This window comes from Colletes gigas, unplaced genomic scaffold (genome assembly GCF_013123115.1).
Source record: "Colletes gigas isolate AHSC1104 unplaced genomic scaffold, ASM1312311v1 Colletes_gigas_Sc00071, whole genome shotgun sequence".
Taxonomy (NCBI): Eukaryota; Metazoa; Arthropoda; class Insecta; order Hymenoptera; family Colletidae; genus Colletes; species Colletes gigas.
Genome location: NW_025106700.1, coordinates 127,296 through 146,980, shown reverse-complemented (window position 1 = coordinate 146,980; position 19,685 = coordinate 127,296). Strand labels below are relative to the sequence as shown.

At 39.0% G+C, this 19,685-nt stretch overlaps 1 protein-coding gene across 2 annotated transcripts; it reads right to left on the bottom strand.

Moving 5' to 3' along the window:
* Positions 1-1,327: 1,327 nt before the first annotated feature.
* On the bottom strand, positions 1,328-18,089 carry LOC122403716 (dual specificity protein phosphatase 15-like). Of its 2 annotated transcripts, none has more exons than XM_043407425.1 (8): positions 17,920-18,089; positions 16,109-16,648; positions 11,976-12,092; positions 11,774-11,898; positions 11,352-11,523; positions 7,318-7,496; positions 7,051-7,245; positions 1,328-4,942 (listed from the first exon to the last, which is right to left on the bottom strand). In XM_043407425.1, exons 2-8 carry the CDS (start codon positions 16,127-16,129, stop codon positions 4,705-4,707), a joined length of 1,047 nt encoding a protein of 348 aa, XP_043263360.1. In that variant the 5' UTR covers positions 16,130-16,648; positions 17,920-18,089; the 3' UTR covers positions 1,328-4,704. The 2 variants fall into 2 exon arrangements, with proteins under 2 accessions (XP_043263360.1, XP_043263361.1); XM_043407426.1 differs by having other exon boundaries at positions 16,109-16,550.
* Between the last annotated feature and the right edge of the window lie 1,596 nt (positions 18,090-19,685).

The window sequence follows — 19,685 nt, the reverse complement described above, 5'->3', positions numbered from 1 at the left end:
AGAATAATTTTAAATTCTTTTCTTTTGCCGAAAAATGTCAGCCCTGTTAATTTTTCTTAAAAATTTGTTTTTGATTTTTAGTAATTTTGTTTGACGCCCTACAGAAAACTTGTCTAATACTTTTTTGTAGGTTCCAATGAGTCCTACATCAGAACAAAATTTCAAACCAATATATTGACTATTCTAAGAGTTATGGCCGTTTGAAAATTGGACCAGTTTTATGGGGTTTTTCTCGCTTCACGGGGTCAAGGAACAACTCTTTCAATATTGTTAGAATTTCTACATATTCTCCACTAAAATACGCGTTGTTTGCATTTTGAAATATTAAAATCCCCCAATCCGTTCAGAAGTTATGATATTTTAAACATTTCCATGAAATTTTGAGGAAGCATTTCTGGCCAGAGATTATATTTTTGGTAAAGAATTTTTTTTTCGAAAATGGTTAGGATTTCAAGAGTATGTTTATTCATAAAAAATGATTGTAATTGACCCCTGCAACCGAAAATAATTTTTTCAGAACAATTTGAAACGCACGAAATTTCAGGGGAATCATTCATTCGTGATCAGACATTATATTTTCGGTAACGAATTTTTTTCTCGAAAATGGTTAGGATTTCAAGGGTATGTTTATTCACCAAAAATGCTTGTAATTGACCCCAGTAACTAAATATAATTTTTTTAGTACGATTTGAAATTTTTTAATTTTGTCGAAAAATTTTATATATTCCCGAATTTTTTTCTCAAAAGTGGGTAGGATTTCGAGGGTATGTCTATTCACCAAAAATTATTGTAATTGACCCCTGCAACCGAAAATAATTTTTCTAGAACAATTTGAAATTTGTTAATTTTGTCAAAAAATTTGTCCACCTTCTCCAATTTTTATCTCGAAAATACGTACGATTTCGGGGATGCGTCTATCCACCAAAAATTATTGTAATTGACCCCTGCAATCGAAAATAATTTTTCCAGAAGGTTTTGAAACTTTTCAATTTCGCCGAAAAAGTTCGCTTATTGAATTTTTTTCTCGAAACTGGGTAGGATTTCGTGGGTACGTGTATTGACCAGAAATGATTGTAACTGACTCTCCTAGCTAAAAATAATTTTTTTAAAACGATTTGAAATTTTTTAATTTCGCCGAAAAATTTCTACTCGAATTTTTTTCTCGAAAGTGCGTAGGAATTCAGGGGTGTGTCTACCCACCAAAAATGATTGTAATTGACCCCTGCATCAGAAAATAATTTTTTCAGAATAATTTGAAATATTTTAATTTAATTTTTTAATAACTTTTTAACGAGGATTAATATTGATCTTCGTCTTATTTTGGCCTCTGGAATCTCCCATTAAATTTTTCCCCCAGGGATGGCGGAACACCCTGTATATACATAAATATTGGTAAGAAATAATTTCTTAAGCATTATTCTTATAATTCTTGTGCCATTTTCTATCCAACAGAATTTGTTTATTCTAAAAAATAGTCGACGCAGTAAATGGTTAATACAACGTTGTCCATTCGGCGGAAAATTCTAAGATGGAAAAAACGGAACCCAAGATTGCTTGCGATTCGTAGAGTATTCCTCCCTACTTAATGCGTTTCTTTGCCCTATGTGTATTTGTGTATATTTAAATATATATTTAATTAATATAACAGCGATATGTCAATATCGAGCAAAACCTTGAAAACAATAAGTTTATAAAAAATATTTTGTGAATTTTTAACATTATCACCGCTGTATTCTCTGGAGCCGATCGAAACGATAACTGAACCAACCAAGACCGATGAAATTAATTTAAATCGCTTCTTCTATACATATATATTATTGCTTGATCAACATTCAATTTAAACGATTAATAAAAGAAAAGAAAATAAACGAAAAACGGGGCGCGGTCGATTAATTTGATCGGTTTGGTGGGACTGATGATCAGACTACTCGAAAGAATGCAGCTTCACATTGAGAAAGTGACTTTAACGATGTAACATCAGCTAAATCCTCGCTGACAAACTGTTAAAATCATCCTTCGGATTGAATAACGCTAAAAAATCGAATGAAACCTGCGCCTTTCGTACTTTTAACAGCGCCTCAAATGTCTACTTGCTAATTGATTCTTCATTTTACGCTATGAGAAATCGAATGGTTCTAGAAAAATAAATGATTCTATCATGCGAATCGATTAAATACGCTTTGACGACGGGAGAGATGTGATCGGTGATCCGTTCGCAAACGCCTTGCTGTCTCGCTCGTCAAGTGAATCGTACTTCGGTGCATGAAATAATCAGTAACAACACGTCTACTTAATGTACGACATTGTCGCATAATAATCACCATTGCCAACAAGTTATAAAATTTTCTGAAATCACCATTTGTAACAACGTATGCCTACCGAGTGTGTACGCGTACAAGGTGTCTGGTAATAAAAGCGTATCGTGCACATGGAAAGAGGCTGATCATTCGAATAATGGTGCTTTAAAAATAAAACAGTCGAGAGTCTTCAACTTTTGATTAATCGCATCGTTATTTAGTTTAAGGACTGCAGTCCAACGTAAGTTCCATAAAGCAAAGTTTCACAAGATTTAAGCATTAAAAATTTCAAAACGTTAACTCAACTCTTTCAGCCTGCAAGTGTTGTTGACAAATACAGCAAAAAGTCGAGACGATTACAACATTCTTTGGATCTTAACACATTACCGACCGATAGCCTATTAATCGACTGTTTTACCGACCAACGCTTACCGGCTGAGAGCCTATCAATCAACTGTTTTACCGGCCAACGCTTACCGACCGATAGCCGATTAATCAACCGTTACCGGTCGGTAAAGTGTTAACAATGGTAACGCTGCTCGACTGTTCAAGAGTAAAGTATCACTTTAGAAATCTTTCGACAAAATCTTGGTGGCTGAAACGGCCTTGAGCGTTTAACGGAATGATGACGCGACAATGGCGGGCGCAATTGTACCGCGTACAGTCCTCCTACGCTCCCTGTGCACAAAACGCATTTACCAGCATCCACGCCTCGAGTATATGCATGTATATATTCGTATATTATGTATATGGTTTCATTTGGATCAACAACTTGCGCTAAATAGCGTGGTATCGCTACAAATCCAACAATTGCAATGGACGGTTCGCGAACAAACTGAAATGGAACGATTCGAGGAACAACGACTCCGCGTTCTTCTCTTGTCTCTCGTCGAAGATCCCAGACCCCCGGTTGCTCGACGAAAATCTTATCAGATACATTTATTCCCTTCGCTTTCCCGGCTGGAAAGCCACAATTGCGCTCGCGCGAATTGCTTTTCGGAGATACCGTGAACACAATCGACGCGTACCGATGAGAACTTATGCGATTCAAGCGGTTCGTCCGGCGAATTGTACATATTCTACGCTACCCGATGGTGCATTGGTGCTAAAAAATTGCACGGTGTTATCGTTAATTTCTGACCGATGAATTTAACAGGAGACGCTCGTACGCAAAGATGATCGAGAAACACGGCGATTCCCCGACCGTCCAGCAGCGAAATTCTTCTACGTTTCGACAATAATATTGGAAAAGTACTTGAGTGCCTCTACTGGTAAACTTTTACACGTTTGGACAATTCGATATACGTATATACATGTATGTATATCTGCTAAATTGTTATCCTTCGCGTCTCTTCGTTTTTAAAAAAAAAAAACACGCTAATCAACAAGAGGTTCGGGTCTTTACGAAGAGAATACGATCGAGGTCACGTTGCGTCTATGTGCGATCGTACGCAAGATTGTCGGTGATTACTGCATCACGCGCAAGTTAAAAATCGTACGAGACGCGTCCAAGAAGCAAGTTCCCTTTCGAAATTGTACAGATCGTCAGCTTTTGATTCGATAGCAAGAAGATGGATTAGGAACTTTAACGAAGGTCGTGAAAATGATGTAGAAGAATAGTTCAAGGTGCACACGAAGAACGTAAAAGACAAAAAGAATCTATTCCCGATCAATGGGAACTTATTTTCTTGGATCCAACGCCTCGTACGTCGCGTCTAATTACCCGAAATCCGTTCCCTTGCTCAGTCGGTGAGACTGTTTCGATGATCGCGTTTGCTTTCGCTGTGATCGAATAGGTAATATCTTGTGCGATGTCGCGTGCGTTGTTCGGTTGCTTGAAGAAACTTGCTATAATACAAAAGCAGCCGCGCGAGCGTTTTCGACCGAAAACAACAATTTCCGGGCTTGAGCCGACTGGTACAACCGTTCGTTACTCTGCTAATTAACTAATGAAAGTAGAAACAACCATAAAATCCCAAGAACGGGTGCAATAAACGGTAGCACGTTAGTTTCATCGATATCCCTACCATGGTAACAGACGCGTCTTTGTTCCAGTTTATCAACTAATGTCACAGTTTATCGACTAAGGGATTCACTGAACGCTAAGCTCTTAAATCTTAACAGCTCACGGAATCGAGCTTCAGTTCGTTCTCGATAGCTTTCTTAACGTTTCTATCGTTGTTCACAGGCTGCGTTAGCAATTAAATGGCAAGCTGGCGTTGAACGCTGTTTCGAAGCTTTCTGATATGCAAGCCGTGTCCGTTCCGACGTTTCCAAGCTTCGTCGGACGTCCGACGACGGGTTCACTCATTGTAAGACGTTTCTTGTGCAATTAACTCGTCCCACGAGCGAATCGGCTCCGTCGTTACTCGGGCAAAGTCGAGAACGAAGCGAAGTTCCGCATATGCTACGTGGTCGAGGATGGTGTTTCGGAAGAGACTGGCAATTGGGGTGTCTGCCGGCTGGATGATCGTCTCGACCAACGCTGGGGGGAAACCGGTGGCGTTGGTCTCGGTGTATTCGGCGCGGATCCTGCCGTCAGCCTCCAATTGCTCCCGGACATCCCCGATCTGCCTATCGATTGCAAACTTGTGCTGCTACTGCTGCAGGCCACCGCCCCCGACAGGTCCACCCTCGACACTGCCCTGTAACATCGAACGACCAGTCAGTTGGGGTATTTACAGCAAGAAAGAAAAGAATCCTGCGTACCACTGCTTATTGACCAACTCGATTATAATTGTTCGACACGAATTTTGGTTTGCCATATCCACTAGGTGATTCTTATAGAGCTAGGCGGTCATTTGCAACAGTTCAATAGCACAAAATATTATAACTATCGACGTTAGCATATTCAGGAACCCCTCCTCTATCTTTTAAAACTGAGTGGAACTTTCTGAGATTTCAATTTTCGCGTGATACCTCTGAGGGTGATACGGCAATCGCCTAGTGGATATGGCAAAACAGAAAAAAATTTAATTTGTAGAACAGTATTTCTCTGTGGTCAATTCTGTTTTGCCATATTCACTAGGTGATTCTTATAGAGCTAGGTGGTCATTTGCAACAGTTCAATAGCACAAAATATTATAACTATCGACGTTAGCATATTCAGGAACCCCTCCTCTATCTTTTAAAACTGAGTGGAACTTTCTGAGATTTCAATTTTCGCGTGATACCTCTGAGGGTGATACGGCAATCACCTAGTGGATATGGCAAAACAGAAATAAATTTAATTTGTAGAACAGTATTTCTCTGTGGTCAATTCTGTTTTGCCATATTCACTAGGTGATTCTTATAGAGCTAGGTGGTCATTTGCAATAGGTCAAGAGCACAAAGTATTATAACTATCAACGTTAGCATATTCAGGAACCCCTCCTCTATCTTTTAAAACTGAGTGGAACTTTCTGAGATTTCAATTTTCGCGTGATACCTCTGAGGGTGATACAGCAATCACCTAGTGGATATGGCAAAACAGAAAAAAATTTAATTTGTAGAACAGTATTTCTCTGTGGTCAATTCTGTTTTGCCATATTCACTAGTTGATCCTTATAGAGCTAGGTGGTCATTTGCAATAGGTCAAGAGCACAAAATATTATAACTATCGACGTTAGCATATTCAGGAACCCCTCCTCTATCTTTTAAAACTGAGTGGAACTTTCTGAGATTTCAATTTTCGCGTGATACCTCTGAGGGTGATACGGCAATCACCTAGTGGATATGGCAAAACAGAAATAAATTTAATTTGTAGAACAGTATTTCTCTGTGGTCAATTCTGTTTTGCCATATTCACTAGGTGATTCTTATAGAGCTAGGTGGTCATTTGCAATAGGTCAAGAGCACAAAGTATTATAACTATCAACGTTAGCATATTCAGGAACCCCTCCTCTATCTTTTAAAACTGAGTGGAACTTTCTGAGATTTCAATTTTCGCGTGATACCTCTGAGGGTGATACAGCAATCACCTAGTGGATATGGCAAAACAGAAAAAAATTTAATTTGTAGAACAGTATTTCTCTGTGGTCAATTCTGTTTTGCCATATTCACTAGGTGATTCTTATAGAGCTAGGTGGTCATTTGCAATAGGTCAAGAGCACAAAGTATTATAACTATCAACGTTAGCATATTCAGGAACCCCTCCTCTATCTTTTAAAACTGAGTGGAACTTTCTGAGATTTCAATTTTCGCGTGATACCTCTGAGGGTGATACAGCAATCACCTAGTGGATATGGCAAAACAGAAAAAAATTTAATTTGTAGAACAGTATTTCTCTGTGGTCAATTCTGTTTTGCCATATTCACTAGGTGATCCTTATAGAGCTAGGTCATTTGCAAAAGTCCAAGAGCACAAAATATTATAACTAGACTGCGGATGTTTATGCATTTATGGGAAATATTAATTCTCAAAGAACTACAGGATGTACTTAATATGAAAAAATATAAGAATTACTTAAAGTAGGATGCGAATTATTATATTTAGGGGTTGAGACAATCCTCTACAAGGCTTCCATTTCATGAATTATATTAATAAAAATATGAATTTGCATAAAGATCCGCAGTCTAATTATAACGTTAGCGTATTCAGGAATCCTTCCTCTATCTTTTAAGACTGAGTGGTACTTTCTGAGGTTTTAATTCTCGCGTAATACCTCTGATACAGCAATCACCTAGTAGATATGGCAAAGCAGAAGAAAAGATTAAAGTAGAACTTCTCTGTATTTCTCTGTGGTCGCTTATGCAATGTTGTGGAATAACGTTACCTGGAAGGTGGCGCGGAACCGGTGTAATAATGTAACCCAGCAGGTCCGCTCCTTGGTCTCGACGAGAGTACACTGGTCGATCTATGCATGGCTGGCGAGGGTGGTGCAGACGGTAGCATTCTTGGTGTTTGCGGTGGCGTTCTTCCGGTGGTCAAGCTGCTGGTACTGCCTGTGGAAGCCTTCCTTCTTGGACTTCTATACGCAGAACAGAATAAGAAGGATGAGCAGTGCTGGAATCTGACGATTTCGTAGGAAGAGCTAACGAACCTTTTGGAAGGTTGCCTGCAGAGTCCAGTCGGGCAAGGACGACCCATGGCACATTTCCCTTCACACACTTCTCGTGCCAATGCCATGGTTTCGTAATTTCTTAAAGTGGTACGGCACACTTCTGCATCGGATTCCGTGAGTGCCAAGCTTGGAAATCGTTCCTTCAACCTGCGTCGTTCCTATGTTAATCAGAGGAGATCGTCTCGTTAAATTCTTCGATCGCAATCGTATTTCATTGGAGTAGCTCAATCTGTTTGGACTTGTACGACAGTCCTTACGAAAAACCTTCGAAATAATTAAAATTTTCGTGAAGACCTTATGCGTAGTAAACTTATACAATTCGTACGAGTTTTACCTTAATGTGTGGAAGTTACTTCAGCGGTCGATGAAGAACGAAAGAGCAATGTGGAAAAAAGTTTCACATAATCATGTGCTATATTTGACCTTATTCCCAAGTTATAGACACCTTTGTGTTCCCAGTAATGTGGGACTGCTTAGAAGGAACCCTTCGGCCCAAATATGAGCCTAGAAACTGTTATAATGTTTCTCTAAGTGTTTAAATAGATATTGAACGAGCAAATGTTCTCAAATGACCCGAAAAATAGAAGTTCAAGTCCGACGAACGAGGAGGCCAAAGCAATAGATCCCTCAGGAACTATTTATTTGCTAGAAAATCTTTCGTCCAAGAACTGTCTGGCTACTCGACAGAAATAGACCGGTGGCCCGTCGTGCATAAATCACTCACGAGCTACAACATCCAACAGAAATTTATACACTGTGCAATAATTCGAGCAATTTATGTAAGATCTGTTAAGTAATGTGTCGTTAAGGAAAACAAGAATTTGTGTTCGGCTAATCCTGGGAAAAATTTGAATGGGAGATTCTAGAGGCCGAAATAAGACGAAAATCAAGAATACTAATTTGTTGATGGAGGCTTCGTTAAAAAGTTATTAACCGCTAAAGTTCCACACGTACTGAATTTTTTTCTCGAAATTGGGTAGGATTTCGATGGTATGTCTAATGACAAAAAATTATTGTAATTGACCCGAGTAACTAAATATAATTTTTTTAGTACGATTTGAAATTTTTTAATTTGATTGAAAAATTTTATAAATTCTCGAATTTTTTTCTCAAAACTGGGTAGGATTTCGGGGGTATGTGTATTCACCAAAAAGGCTTGTAATTGACCCGAGTAACTAAATATAATTTTTTTAGTACGATTTGAAATTTTTTAATTTGATTGAAAAATTTTATAAATTCTCGAATTTTTTTCTCAAAACTGGGTAGGATTTCGGGGGTATGTGTATTCACCAAAAAGGCTTGTAATTGACCCGAGTAACTAAATATAATTTTTTTAGTACGATGTGAAATTTTTTAATTTGATTGAAAAATTTTATAAATACTCGAATTTTTTTCTCAAAAGTGGGTAGGATTTCGAGAGTATGTCTAATGACCAAAAATGATTGCAATTGACCTCTAAAATTAAATATAATTTTTTCAGTATGATTTGAAATTTTTTAATTTTGTCGAAAAATTGTATACATTCTCGAATTTTTTTGTCAAAACTGGGTAGGATTTCGGGAGTATGTGTATTTACCAAAAATGCTTATAATTGACCCGAGTAACTAAATATAATTTTTTTAGTATGATTTGAAATTTTTTAATTTTGTGGAAAATTTTATACATTCTCGAATTTTTTTCTCAAAAGTGGGTAGGAATTCGAGGGTACGTCCAATGACCAAAAATGATTGTAATTGACCCCAGTAACGAAATATAATTTCTTTAATATGATTTGAAATTTTTTAATTTGGTTTCAAAATTTCAATACATATTTGAATTTTTTTCTCGAAAGTGGATAGGATTTCGGGGGTATGTGTATTCACCAAAAATGATTGTAATTGACCCCTGCAACCAAAAATAATTTTTTCAGAATAATTTTCAATTTTCTTTTGCCCAAAAATGTCAGCCCTGTCAATTTTTCTTAAAAATTTGTTTTTGATTTTTAGTAATTTTGATTGACGCCCTACAGTAAACTTGTCTAATACTTTTTTGTAGGTTCCCATGAGTCCTACATCAGAACAAAATTTCAAACCAATATGTTGACTATTCTAGGAGTTATGGCCGTTTGAAAATTGGACCAGTTTTATGGGGTTTTTCTCGCTTCACGGGGTCAAGGAACAACTTTTTCAATATTGTTAGAATTTCTACATATTCTCCACTAAAATACGCGTTGTTTGCATTTTGAAATGTTAAAATCCCCCAATCCGTTCAGAAGTTATGATATTTTAAACATTTCCATGAAATTTTGAGGAAGCATTTCTGGCCAGAGATTATATTTTTGGTAAAGAATTTTTTTTTCGAAAATGGTTAGGATTTCAAGAGTATGTTTATTCATAAAAAATGATTGTAATTGACCCCTGCAACCGAAAATAATTTTTCCAGAACAATTTGAAACACACGAAATTTCAGGGGAATCATTCATTCGTGATCAGACATTATATTTTCGGTAACGAATTTTTTTCTCGAAAATGGTTAGGATTACAAAAGTATGTTTATTCACCAAAAATGCTTGTAATTGACCCCAGTAACTAAATATAATTTTTTTAGTACGATTTGAAATTTTTTAATTTTGTCGAAAAATTTTATATATTCCCGAATTTTTTTCTCAAAAGTGGGTAGGATTTCGGGGGTATGTATATTCACCAAAAATGCTTGTAATTGACCCCAGTAACTAAATATAATTTTTTTAGTACGATTTGAAATTTTTTAATTTTGTCGAGAAATTTTATACATTCTCGAATTTTTTTCTCAAAAGTGGGTAGGATTTCGAGGTTATGTCTATTCACCAAAAATTATTGTAATTGACCCCTGCAACCGAAAATAATTTTTCTAGAACAATTTGAAATTTGTTAATTTTGATAATAAGACGAAAATCAAGAATACTAATTTGTTGATGGAGGCTTCGTTAAAAAGTTATTAACGTCTAAAGTTCCATACGTACTGAATTTTTTTCTCGAAATTGGGTAGGATTTCGATGGTATGTCTAATGACCAAAAATGATTGTAATTGACCTGTGTAACTAAATATAATTTTTTTATTAGAATTTGAAACTTTTTAATTTTGTCGAAAAATTGTATACATTCTCGAATTTTTTTCTCAAAACTGGGTAGGATTTCGGGGGTATGTGTATTCACCAAAAATGCTTGTAATTGACCCCAGTAACTAAATATAATTTTTTTAGTACGATTTGAAATTTTTTAATTTTGTCGAAAAATGTTATACATTCCCGAATTTTTTTCTCAAAAGTGGGTAGGATTTCGGGGATATGTGTATTCATAAAAAATGATTGTAATTGACCCCTGCGACCGAAAATAATTTTTTCAGAATGATTTGAAACACACGAAATTTCAGGGGAATCATTCATTCATGATCAGACATTATATTTTCAGTAACTAATATTTTTCTCGAAACTGAGTAGGATTTCGGGGGTACATGTATCAACTAAAAATTATTATAATTCAGTCTCGCAACCAAAAATAATTTTTTCAGAATGATTTGAAATTTTTTAATTTAATTTTTTAATAACTTTCAGTCAAGAAATTGATATTCTTGATTTTCGTCTTATTTTAGCCTCTGTGTACTATACAATAGTATAATAAATTAGTTATATAAATTATCGAGTCGTATATACTGTACAATATTTCATGATAAGATCTGTTAACATCTCGTCAAGGAAAACAAGAATTTATCGAATCGTGCTAACAAAATTAATTATTCTGTCACAGTTTATGTTAATAATTGTCTGGCTATAACGCGGGAACAAGGCTAAATACGCCACGTGTTTGTACGAACTTTTACCATTGTTTTTGTGCCCTCGATCGACCACCTAAGTAGGTTCCACGTGTTAGGACACATTCGTTGACAGCATACGGTGTTCGTGCAGTTACTTTCTTCGATCAGAACAATCTTTTCAAATATATTTAGCTCGCAACAATTAAAAGCGTTAGCATTCATTTAACAAGAATCCTTGATACCTCGTGCAATCGACTGGATTCGAAATCTTTAAGCTGTTGCTGAAATCCGACGTTTGGATTGGCAATGGAACGGCCCACTCTGACGACTTTGAGTGCCTCTTTCCACGAAAGATTGGTGGTACTCATGATATAGGCCACTGCTACCGTGACGCTTCTTGACATACCGGCCAAGCTGAAACCGAATATCGTTACGTGAACGTTTCTGGGATGGAAATTATATCGTTAATTGATCGTTAAAGAGCGGAGATTGCATACACAGGCTGCGTCATGCAATCGAAACGGTTCGTATTTAAAGGATTAAACGATACAACAAGATCAATACACCTTCGTTTATCTTCACAAGTACGACTGCACACACACACCTGCCAATTACTATCGCTCGTACCTTTACAAATTAAACGTTTTAGAATATCTGTACGCACCAGTGTATCAAGACGTTCCCGCCGCGTAGACGTGCTGCGTGTATAAAGTCGTTGCACAAGGAAAAGTACTGTGACAAATTTTGATCCGGGCTATCCGCCGCCATAATGCATAAATAATGTTTGTCCTACGAACAATTAATCAAATAGAACACGGTGACCAGTCAGCCTCGTTAAAAAATGGAGATAATTATCGCGCGCTTACGGAATGCAATCGACGCGCGGTATCGTGGATCGCCAGTATGTGCGTGATCTCGAATCGCTCCAATTGATCAGCGTCCTTACTGTCATGATAATTCCCGATATAAAGGCCGGGTAGGACCTATAGACAGCGAAACACACAACACGTAATCGTGATAAAAGTTTCATAAGCGTCTGACAAGCCGTGAGCGCGATCGGTGATTCCGCGTGATCGTCACGGAACTAACGCGTTTACGTGTTCGATCCGATCGTCGGGATCGTTTCCTGGTACCCCACTCGACCACGTAACGAGCAACGCCTGAACACGCGCGAGGACGATAATTCGCGTTTCCCCCCGTAGACGCGACGGTTCCTGTTGCAATTAAACGCGCGGAGATGAGTCTTAGTGGTGCTCGGGGGTAGCGTCGAAAAAAAAATCGATAGAACAGCTTTTCAATGCAGGTGCTTCGTTGTTAATCATTCATCGGCGCGGATGATCACTCGAACGTGCAGAACACGTCGAGACGGGGTGTATAATCGTTTAATCGATGCTGCATTCTTAAATGAGGTGTCTCTGGTCGAAACCCCGGGAACAATGCAGCCAGCTCTTAACTTTTTATCGGGACCATCGATTAATATCTTAACCGTGCGCCTCCCCGGGTCTCGCGTTCCGTGCATCGACAATGGCTATTAAACCATTGACAAATGGGCCAACAAGTTCGCGATTCGTCCCCGATGTTTACGCTCTGCGACAGTTTTAAATCGGTCTGACCGACTACCAGAAATACTACGGAAATCTCGATCCCCGTATTCAGGTCGTTGCAATAATCTAATGATACGGCGCGTATATTTTAAAATAATTAAACCAAGTGTTGCGAAAGCACGTGCGCCATTAGCATATCAGAAGCACCAGCGAACCGTACGTAACAAGCAATAGGAATAAATTCTAGTCCTTCTCGTCCAGTTGTTGGTCAGTTCTGGGTCCGTTCTGGCTAGAAACGCGTGACACTACGGTACCAGCGTGAAACTGGCGTTTATTTCTGGTCTCGGTTTGTATTTTTTAAGAATTCCGGTTGGGTCTGCGTCAGGAATCAATTCTTATCTTTTTTGTCCATTTTTTTAGTTAGATCTAGGTTGGGTCTGGATTAGGTCTGTATTAGGTCTGGGTTAGGTCTGGGTTAGATCTGTATTAGATCTGGGTTAGGTCTGGATTAGATCTGTATTAGATCTGGGTTAGGTCTGGATTAGGTCTGTATTAGATCTGGGTTAGGTCTGGATTAGGTCTGTATTAGGTCTGGGTTAGGTCTGGATTAGGTCTGTATTAGATCTGGGTTAGGTCTGGGTTAGATCTGTATTAGATCTGGGTTAGGTCTGGATTAGGTCTGTATTAGGTCTGGGTTAGGTCTGGGTTAGATCTATATTAGATCTGGGTTAGGTCTGGATTAGGTCTGTATTAGATCTGGGTTAGGTCTGGATTAGGTCTGTATTAGGTCTGGGTTAGGTCTGGGTTAGATCTATATTAGATCTGGGTTAGGTCTGGATTAGGTCTGTATTAGATCTGGGTTAGGTCTGGATTAGATCTGTATTAAATCTGGGTCAGGTCTGGATTAGGTCTGTATTAGGTCTGGGTTAGGTATGTATTAGATCTGTATTAGGTCAGGGTTATGTCTGGATTAGGTCTGTATTAGATCTGGGTTAGGTCTGGGTCAGTTCTGGGTCCGTTTTGGCTAGAAACGCGTGACACTACGGTACCAGTGTGAAACTGGCGTTTATTTCTGGTCTCGGTCTGTATTTTTAAGAATTCCGGTTGGGTCTGCGTCAGGAATCAATTCTTATCTTTTTTGTCCATTTTTTCAGTTAGATCTAGGTTGGGTCTGGATTAGGTCTGTATTAGGTCTGGGTTAGGACTGTATTAGGCCTGGGTTAGGTCTGGATTAGGTCTGTATTAGATCTGGGTTAGGTCTGGGTTAGATCTGTATTAGATCTGGGTTAGGTCTGGATTAGGTCTGTATTAGGTCTGGGTTAGGTGTGTATTAGATCTGTATTAGGTCAGGGTTATGTCTGGATTAGGTCTGTATTAGGTCGGGGTTAGGTCTGGATTAGGTCTGTATTACGTCTGGGTCAGTTCTGGGTCCATTCTGGCTAGAAACGCGTAATACTACTGTACCAGCGTGAAACTGGCGTTTATTTCTGGTCTCGGTCCGTATTTTTTAAGAATTCCTGTTGGATCTGCGTCAGGAATCTATTCTTATCTTTTTCGTCCATTTTTTGGTCAGTTCTTTATTGTGGTAAATTAGGTCTGCGTCAGGAATGAATTCTTGTCTTTTATGTCCATTTGTAGGTCAATTCTGGGTTCGTTCTGGCTAGAAACTCGTAATACTGTAGTAATTACTTGTGCAATCCTTGATCAATTGATGACACGCTTTTTACCTTTTAAATGAAATAGAATTTCCAAGCATTTCGTAGAATCTATAGTGTAGCTAATGTATTTTCCAGGATTTTATAATATTTTATCGATCGAATCGTAACAGGGAAATTTTATCAGATCGTTTGCTCGTGACTACGTTCTTTACACTGTTCATGCCATTCCCCATGAAGTTAGGTTGGGTCAGGTCTGGGTTAGGTCTCTGTATTAGGTCGGGGTTAGGTCTGGGTTAGGTCTGTATTAGATCTGGGTTAGGTCTGGATTAGGTCTGTATTAGATCTGGGTTAGGACTGTATTAGGCCTGGGTTAGGTCTGGATTAGGTCTGGATTAGATCTGTATTAAATCTGTGTCAGGTCTGGATTAGGTCTGTATTAGGTCTGGGTTAGGTGTGTATCAGATCTGTATTAGGTCAGGGTTATGTCTGGATTAGGTCTGTATTAGGTCTGGGTTAGGTGTGTATTAGATCTGTATTAGGTCAGGGTTATGTCTGGATTAGGTCTGCATTAGGTCTGTATTAGGTCTGGGTTAGGTGTGTATTAGATCTGTATTAGGTCAGGGTTATGTCTGGATTAGGTCTGTATTAGGTCTAGGTTAGGTCTGGGTTAGGTCTGGATTAGGTCTGTATTAGATCTGGGTTAGGACTGTATTAGATCTGGGTTAGGACTGTATTAGGCCTGGGTTAGATCTGGGTTAGGTCTGGATTAGATCTGGATTAGATCTGGGTTAGGTCTGGATTAGGTCGGTATTAGGTCTGGGTTAGGTGTGTATTAGATCTGTATTAGGTCAGGGTTATGTCTGGATTAGGTCTGTATTAGATCTGGGTTAGGTCTGGATTAGGTCTGTATTAGATCTGGGTTAGGACTGTATTAGGCCTGGGTTAGGTCTGGGTTAGGTCTGGATTAGATCTGTATTAGATCTGGGTCAGGTCTGGATTAGGTCTGTATTAGATCTGGGTTAGGTCTGGATTAGGTCTGTATTAGGTCTGGGTTAGGTCTGGGTCAGGTCTGGGTCAGATTTGGGTTAGGTCTGGGTATTTACCTTTTAAATTCAACACAATTTTCAAACATTTCGTAAAATCTATAGTATTGCAAATGTATTTTCCAGGATTTTATAATATTTTATCGATCAAATTGTAACAGGTTATCAGATCGTTTGCTCGTGACTACGTCCCTTACACTGTTTATGCCATTCCCCATGAAGTTAGGTTAGGTCAGGTCTGGGTTAGATCTGTATTAGGTCTGGGTTAGGTCTGGATTAGATCTGTATTAGATCTGGGTTAGGTCTGGATTAGGTCTATATTTGATCTGGGTTAGGTCTGGATTAGGTCTGTATTAAGTCTGGGTTAGGTCTGGGTATTTACCTTTTAAATTCAATAGAATTTTAAAGCATTCTTCTTCGTAAAACCTATAGTATAACAAATGTATTTTCTAGAATTCTATAATATTTCTTCGTACGAATCGTAACAGGGAAATATTATCAGATCGTTTACTCATGACTACGTTCCTCATCCTGTTCATGCCATTCCCCATAATATCAGATTGGGTTAGGTCTGGATCAGGATTGGGTTAGGTCTGTGTTAGGTCAGGGTATTTTACCTTTTAAATTCAACAGAATTTTAAAGCATTCCTCTTCGTGAAATCTATAGTATAGCAAATGTTTTTTCCACGATTCTACAATATTTCATCGATCGAAACAGGTTATCAGATCGTTTGCTCGTGACTACGTTCCTTACCCTGTTCATGCCATTCCCCATGATGTCAGGTTGATCGTAGCGCGCGCAAATTCCCCCCGGGGCTGCAATAAGTAATTCGTAGATTGACGATAAAAACGATCAGTTTAATCGCTGGTCACACCCAGGACGATTCGTCGATCCTCCCTTATCTTTCGTCTCTCGAGCTTGCTCCCCGATGGACTTATTGTTGTACAACAGTTTGCTTCGTTCCCGCCACCGCGTCCCTCCTCCAGCATCATCGTTGAAGATGGTTTCGCACCAGTTCCTCTTTACTTGATTACTTCAACTGAAACCTTACAAGTCCTCGTACGCGTTTCTTCCAATGCACTATCTTCGCACCAGCATGTTCGACATTATTTATTATCAGAATATTATCCAACCTTAATGTCCCGTGTTTCTCTGTCAGAGACCACCGACTCGTTTCTATTAACACAGATTCCTCCTGTTCTCCAATTTAACACGCGTTCATACGATCATAAGAAACATGCTCCTCGAGGAATAATGAAAAACTCGCTTTCGTTCTCAGCCTGCCTCTCCTCACTGTTCGCGACAATATAGTGTAAAGATACGGTTTGTGCCATAAATCTTATAGATATACGTTAACGGAGATAAAGCAGATTGTCACGAAACTCTTTTCAAGTATGTCAAAGCATGTGCGTTTCCACACTTTTCCCCGCTGGGACCCATCTATATAAACCTGCAGCCTTTAAAGCGCATTTATTCCACCAGGCTGCATTATAAACGGCTCGAGCGTACTTTGTAAACGATCGGAGACTTTTCATCGTGATAAACAATTTCGTATTCCCGTGCGTTGAAAAATTAATATATAAAATATTCGAATATCACCGTTCCCATTATTCGAAACAAACTGAAGCTTTTGTTATTATCGGGCGACAAAGCAATTTGAAAAAGAATCGTTTCTTCAAATGAAACGGATTTATATGTTTTTTTTTCATCTCGTTTTCGCCCGACGTTTTAAATGCACGGTGGAAAGAACATCGTCTGTGGATAGAATGAAATGCAGGGTACAATCGTTATTTCCCCTACGGCGATAAATTAAAAACTTTTCGCGTCTTTGGTTTTACCGTATTAGTTGGACGACTGCCAAATGGAAAATCGAAGCTAGTCTTGCGTGTGCTGATACTGCCAAAAATCAAATTTTCGAACAAATGATAATTCACGTCATGGATCAACGAAACAGTTTCGCGATATAAATAGAATTAAACGGTCTTTTCCTCGCGACGACTCAAAGGCTCCATAAACAACGTTTTAAAAACAATTGAAAAACAATTTAAGATAAATGCAATACTTGTAAATCAAAAAAAATTGAAATCAGACAAAATAAATGCAATCTTATGTTTTCCTTGCGTAGGTTATCGAACGATATTCAAGGTCGCCATTTGTTAAACATTATACTCCCGAAAGCGGCGTATCGATGCGTTAAAAATCCAAGAAACACTCATTTTTTCATTGCAAACCATTCTGCTCGATTGAAAAAATTCCCGTCCGGTGTCAATTCGATCCACGGACGAAATAAACATGTTGTTTGTTTCGACGAAACTGGTTCCAAAACGAACGAAATTACAGAGCTGTACGAGAGTACCGTGTGAGACCTATGGGGACCAATGATCAGCATTTATCTGAAAAGTACACGAATTTTGGCTCCGGCATATATTTACGTATGGCTCGCGTAATTACTCATCGGTGTCGAGGATTTATCGTGATCGTGTGAGAAGCGACGAGAAACGAGGAACAAGGCCGAGATATACATCGACGGTTACGGTGATTCTGTGCAAACGGTTCGAACGAACTTTAAGGGAGAGCCATGGATCCAGTCAACACTTTCACGTTATAGGCACCTTTTCTGATTAACACGTTGTGCACGCACACGCAACGAACGGGCGATTAAGCGAACGGATACGCGAACCGCGTAACGCACTGGCTGGGGATCCGTACGTTTCGACTCTATCGGTAGGAGGGTGCGCCGTACGAAAACTGTCCCGTCGCCTCAGTAGCAAGAAGCGTTGCCGGAATCTAGGGGTACTTGCTACCGAGAGGGAGAATGAAAAAGAGGCGGCGAGAGGGGCAGGGGCAAGAGGGGGGAGGGGGGAGGGGGGGGGTGTATAGTGGGGGAAAGTAAGGCGTGCACGGGGCAGTGGAACTCGTCGAACAACGAAGGTCTCCCTTTAGAAAGGGTTACGAGGCAAAAGAATCACAGAGATGATCGAAACCGTATTCGCTTTCGGTGTCCTTCGCGGATCAATCGACGGTGGTCGATCGGTTTTTCGATTGTTACGATAGAAACGTCGCGTGGCCAATCATATTGTCATTTACGGCTCTGACGGACAGCTGTCGCGATGATCAATGGGTATGTTTACAGAGACTCGATACGACCAAAATGGGAACGCGTCGCGTTAACGATTCTAGTACAGTGAGTAAATCTACCGAGATGCGCAATTACATAAATCAAGTGTCTCTGTATTTCGAACGAGTGGGAAGAGGTGGGGGAGGCTGTCGGGATTTCGTGCGTTGGCGTTTTCAACTCGTTTTCGCGCGTTTCGAGTTGGAGAATTCGGGAACGAGTGGTTCGTCGAGATAAAAAGAAATCTAAAGTGGCAATAATAAGAGAAAACATGAAAAAAAAAGAAGAAAAATAGAGGGAGATTACTGTACTCTCGACTCTGGAGGATGACTGGCAGCCGATAGACGGCAGTGTTGAAGAATATCACTGCGGCGCAGTCGCCGCTCGATAAAGCCGTCCTCTTGCTCTTCTTGCACGTTTGCTTCTCCTCTGATACCGTACTTCGCGGCTGCATGATACACCTATGAACCACCGACCCTGCCCCACTAACTGAAAACCTGGTCGACTGAAACTTGCGTTAGTGGCCAGTACACATACACACGGTACCAACTAGGGTACGCTACTGTAACGAGGCCCTAGTAACCCTGGACTAGTAAGATGTTTGTTACTAACCTAACTCATTCTGCGTACACGTAGATACACGTATATACCTACCATACCCGAAGTAAATAAATGTTCATTTCTTTTATCGATTTAGTTGATACTTAGTTAAATCTTTTAAACCTAACCTAAATCATTATGCATACTATATCAAATCAATATTCATTTCTTTTATCGATTTAGTTGATATTTAGTTAATTGTTTGAAACCTAACCTAACTCATTATGCATACACGTAGATACTTGTATGTACCTGCTATACCCGAAGTAAACAAATGTTCATTTCTTTTATCGATTTAGTTGATATTTAGTTAAATGTTTGAAACCTAACCTAACTCATTATGCATACACGTAGATACACGTATATACCTGCTAAACCCGGAGGAAATAAATGTTTATTTCTTTTATCGATTTAGTTGATATTTAGTTAAATGTTTGAAACCTAACCTAACTCATTATGCATACACGTAGATACTTGTATGTACCTGCTATACCCGGAGGAAATAAATGTTTATTTCTTTTATCGATTTAGTTGATATTTAGTTAATTGTTTGAAACCTAACCTAAATCATTATGTGTCCAAGTAGATACACGTATATACCTACCATACCCGGAG

Coding starts and splice junctions, on each gene's coding strand:
- LOC122403716 (XM_043407425.1), bottom strand. CDS start 16,129: ATGGGGAATGGCATGAACAGG. Junction 12,093..16,108: donor TGGGGAATGGCATGAACAGG/GTAAGGAACGTA, acceptor CGCTGTCTATAG/GTCCTACCCGGCCTTTATAT. Junction 4,943..7,050: donor GGTTCCGCGCCACCTTCCAG/GTAACGTTATTC, acceptor TCGATGTTACAG/GGCAGTGTCGAGGGTGGACC.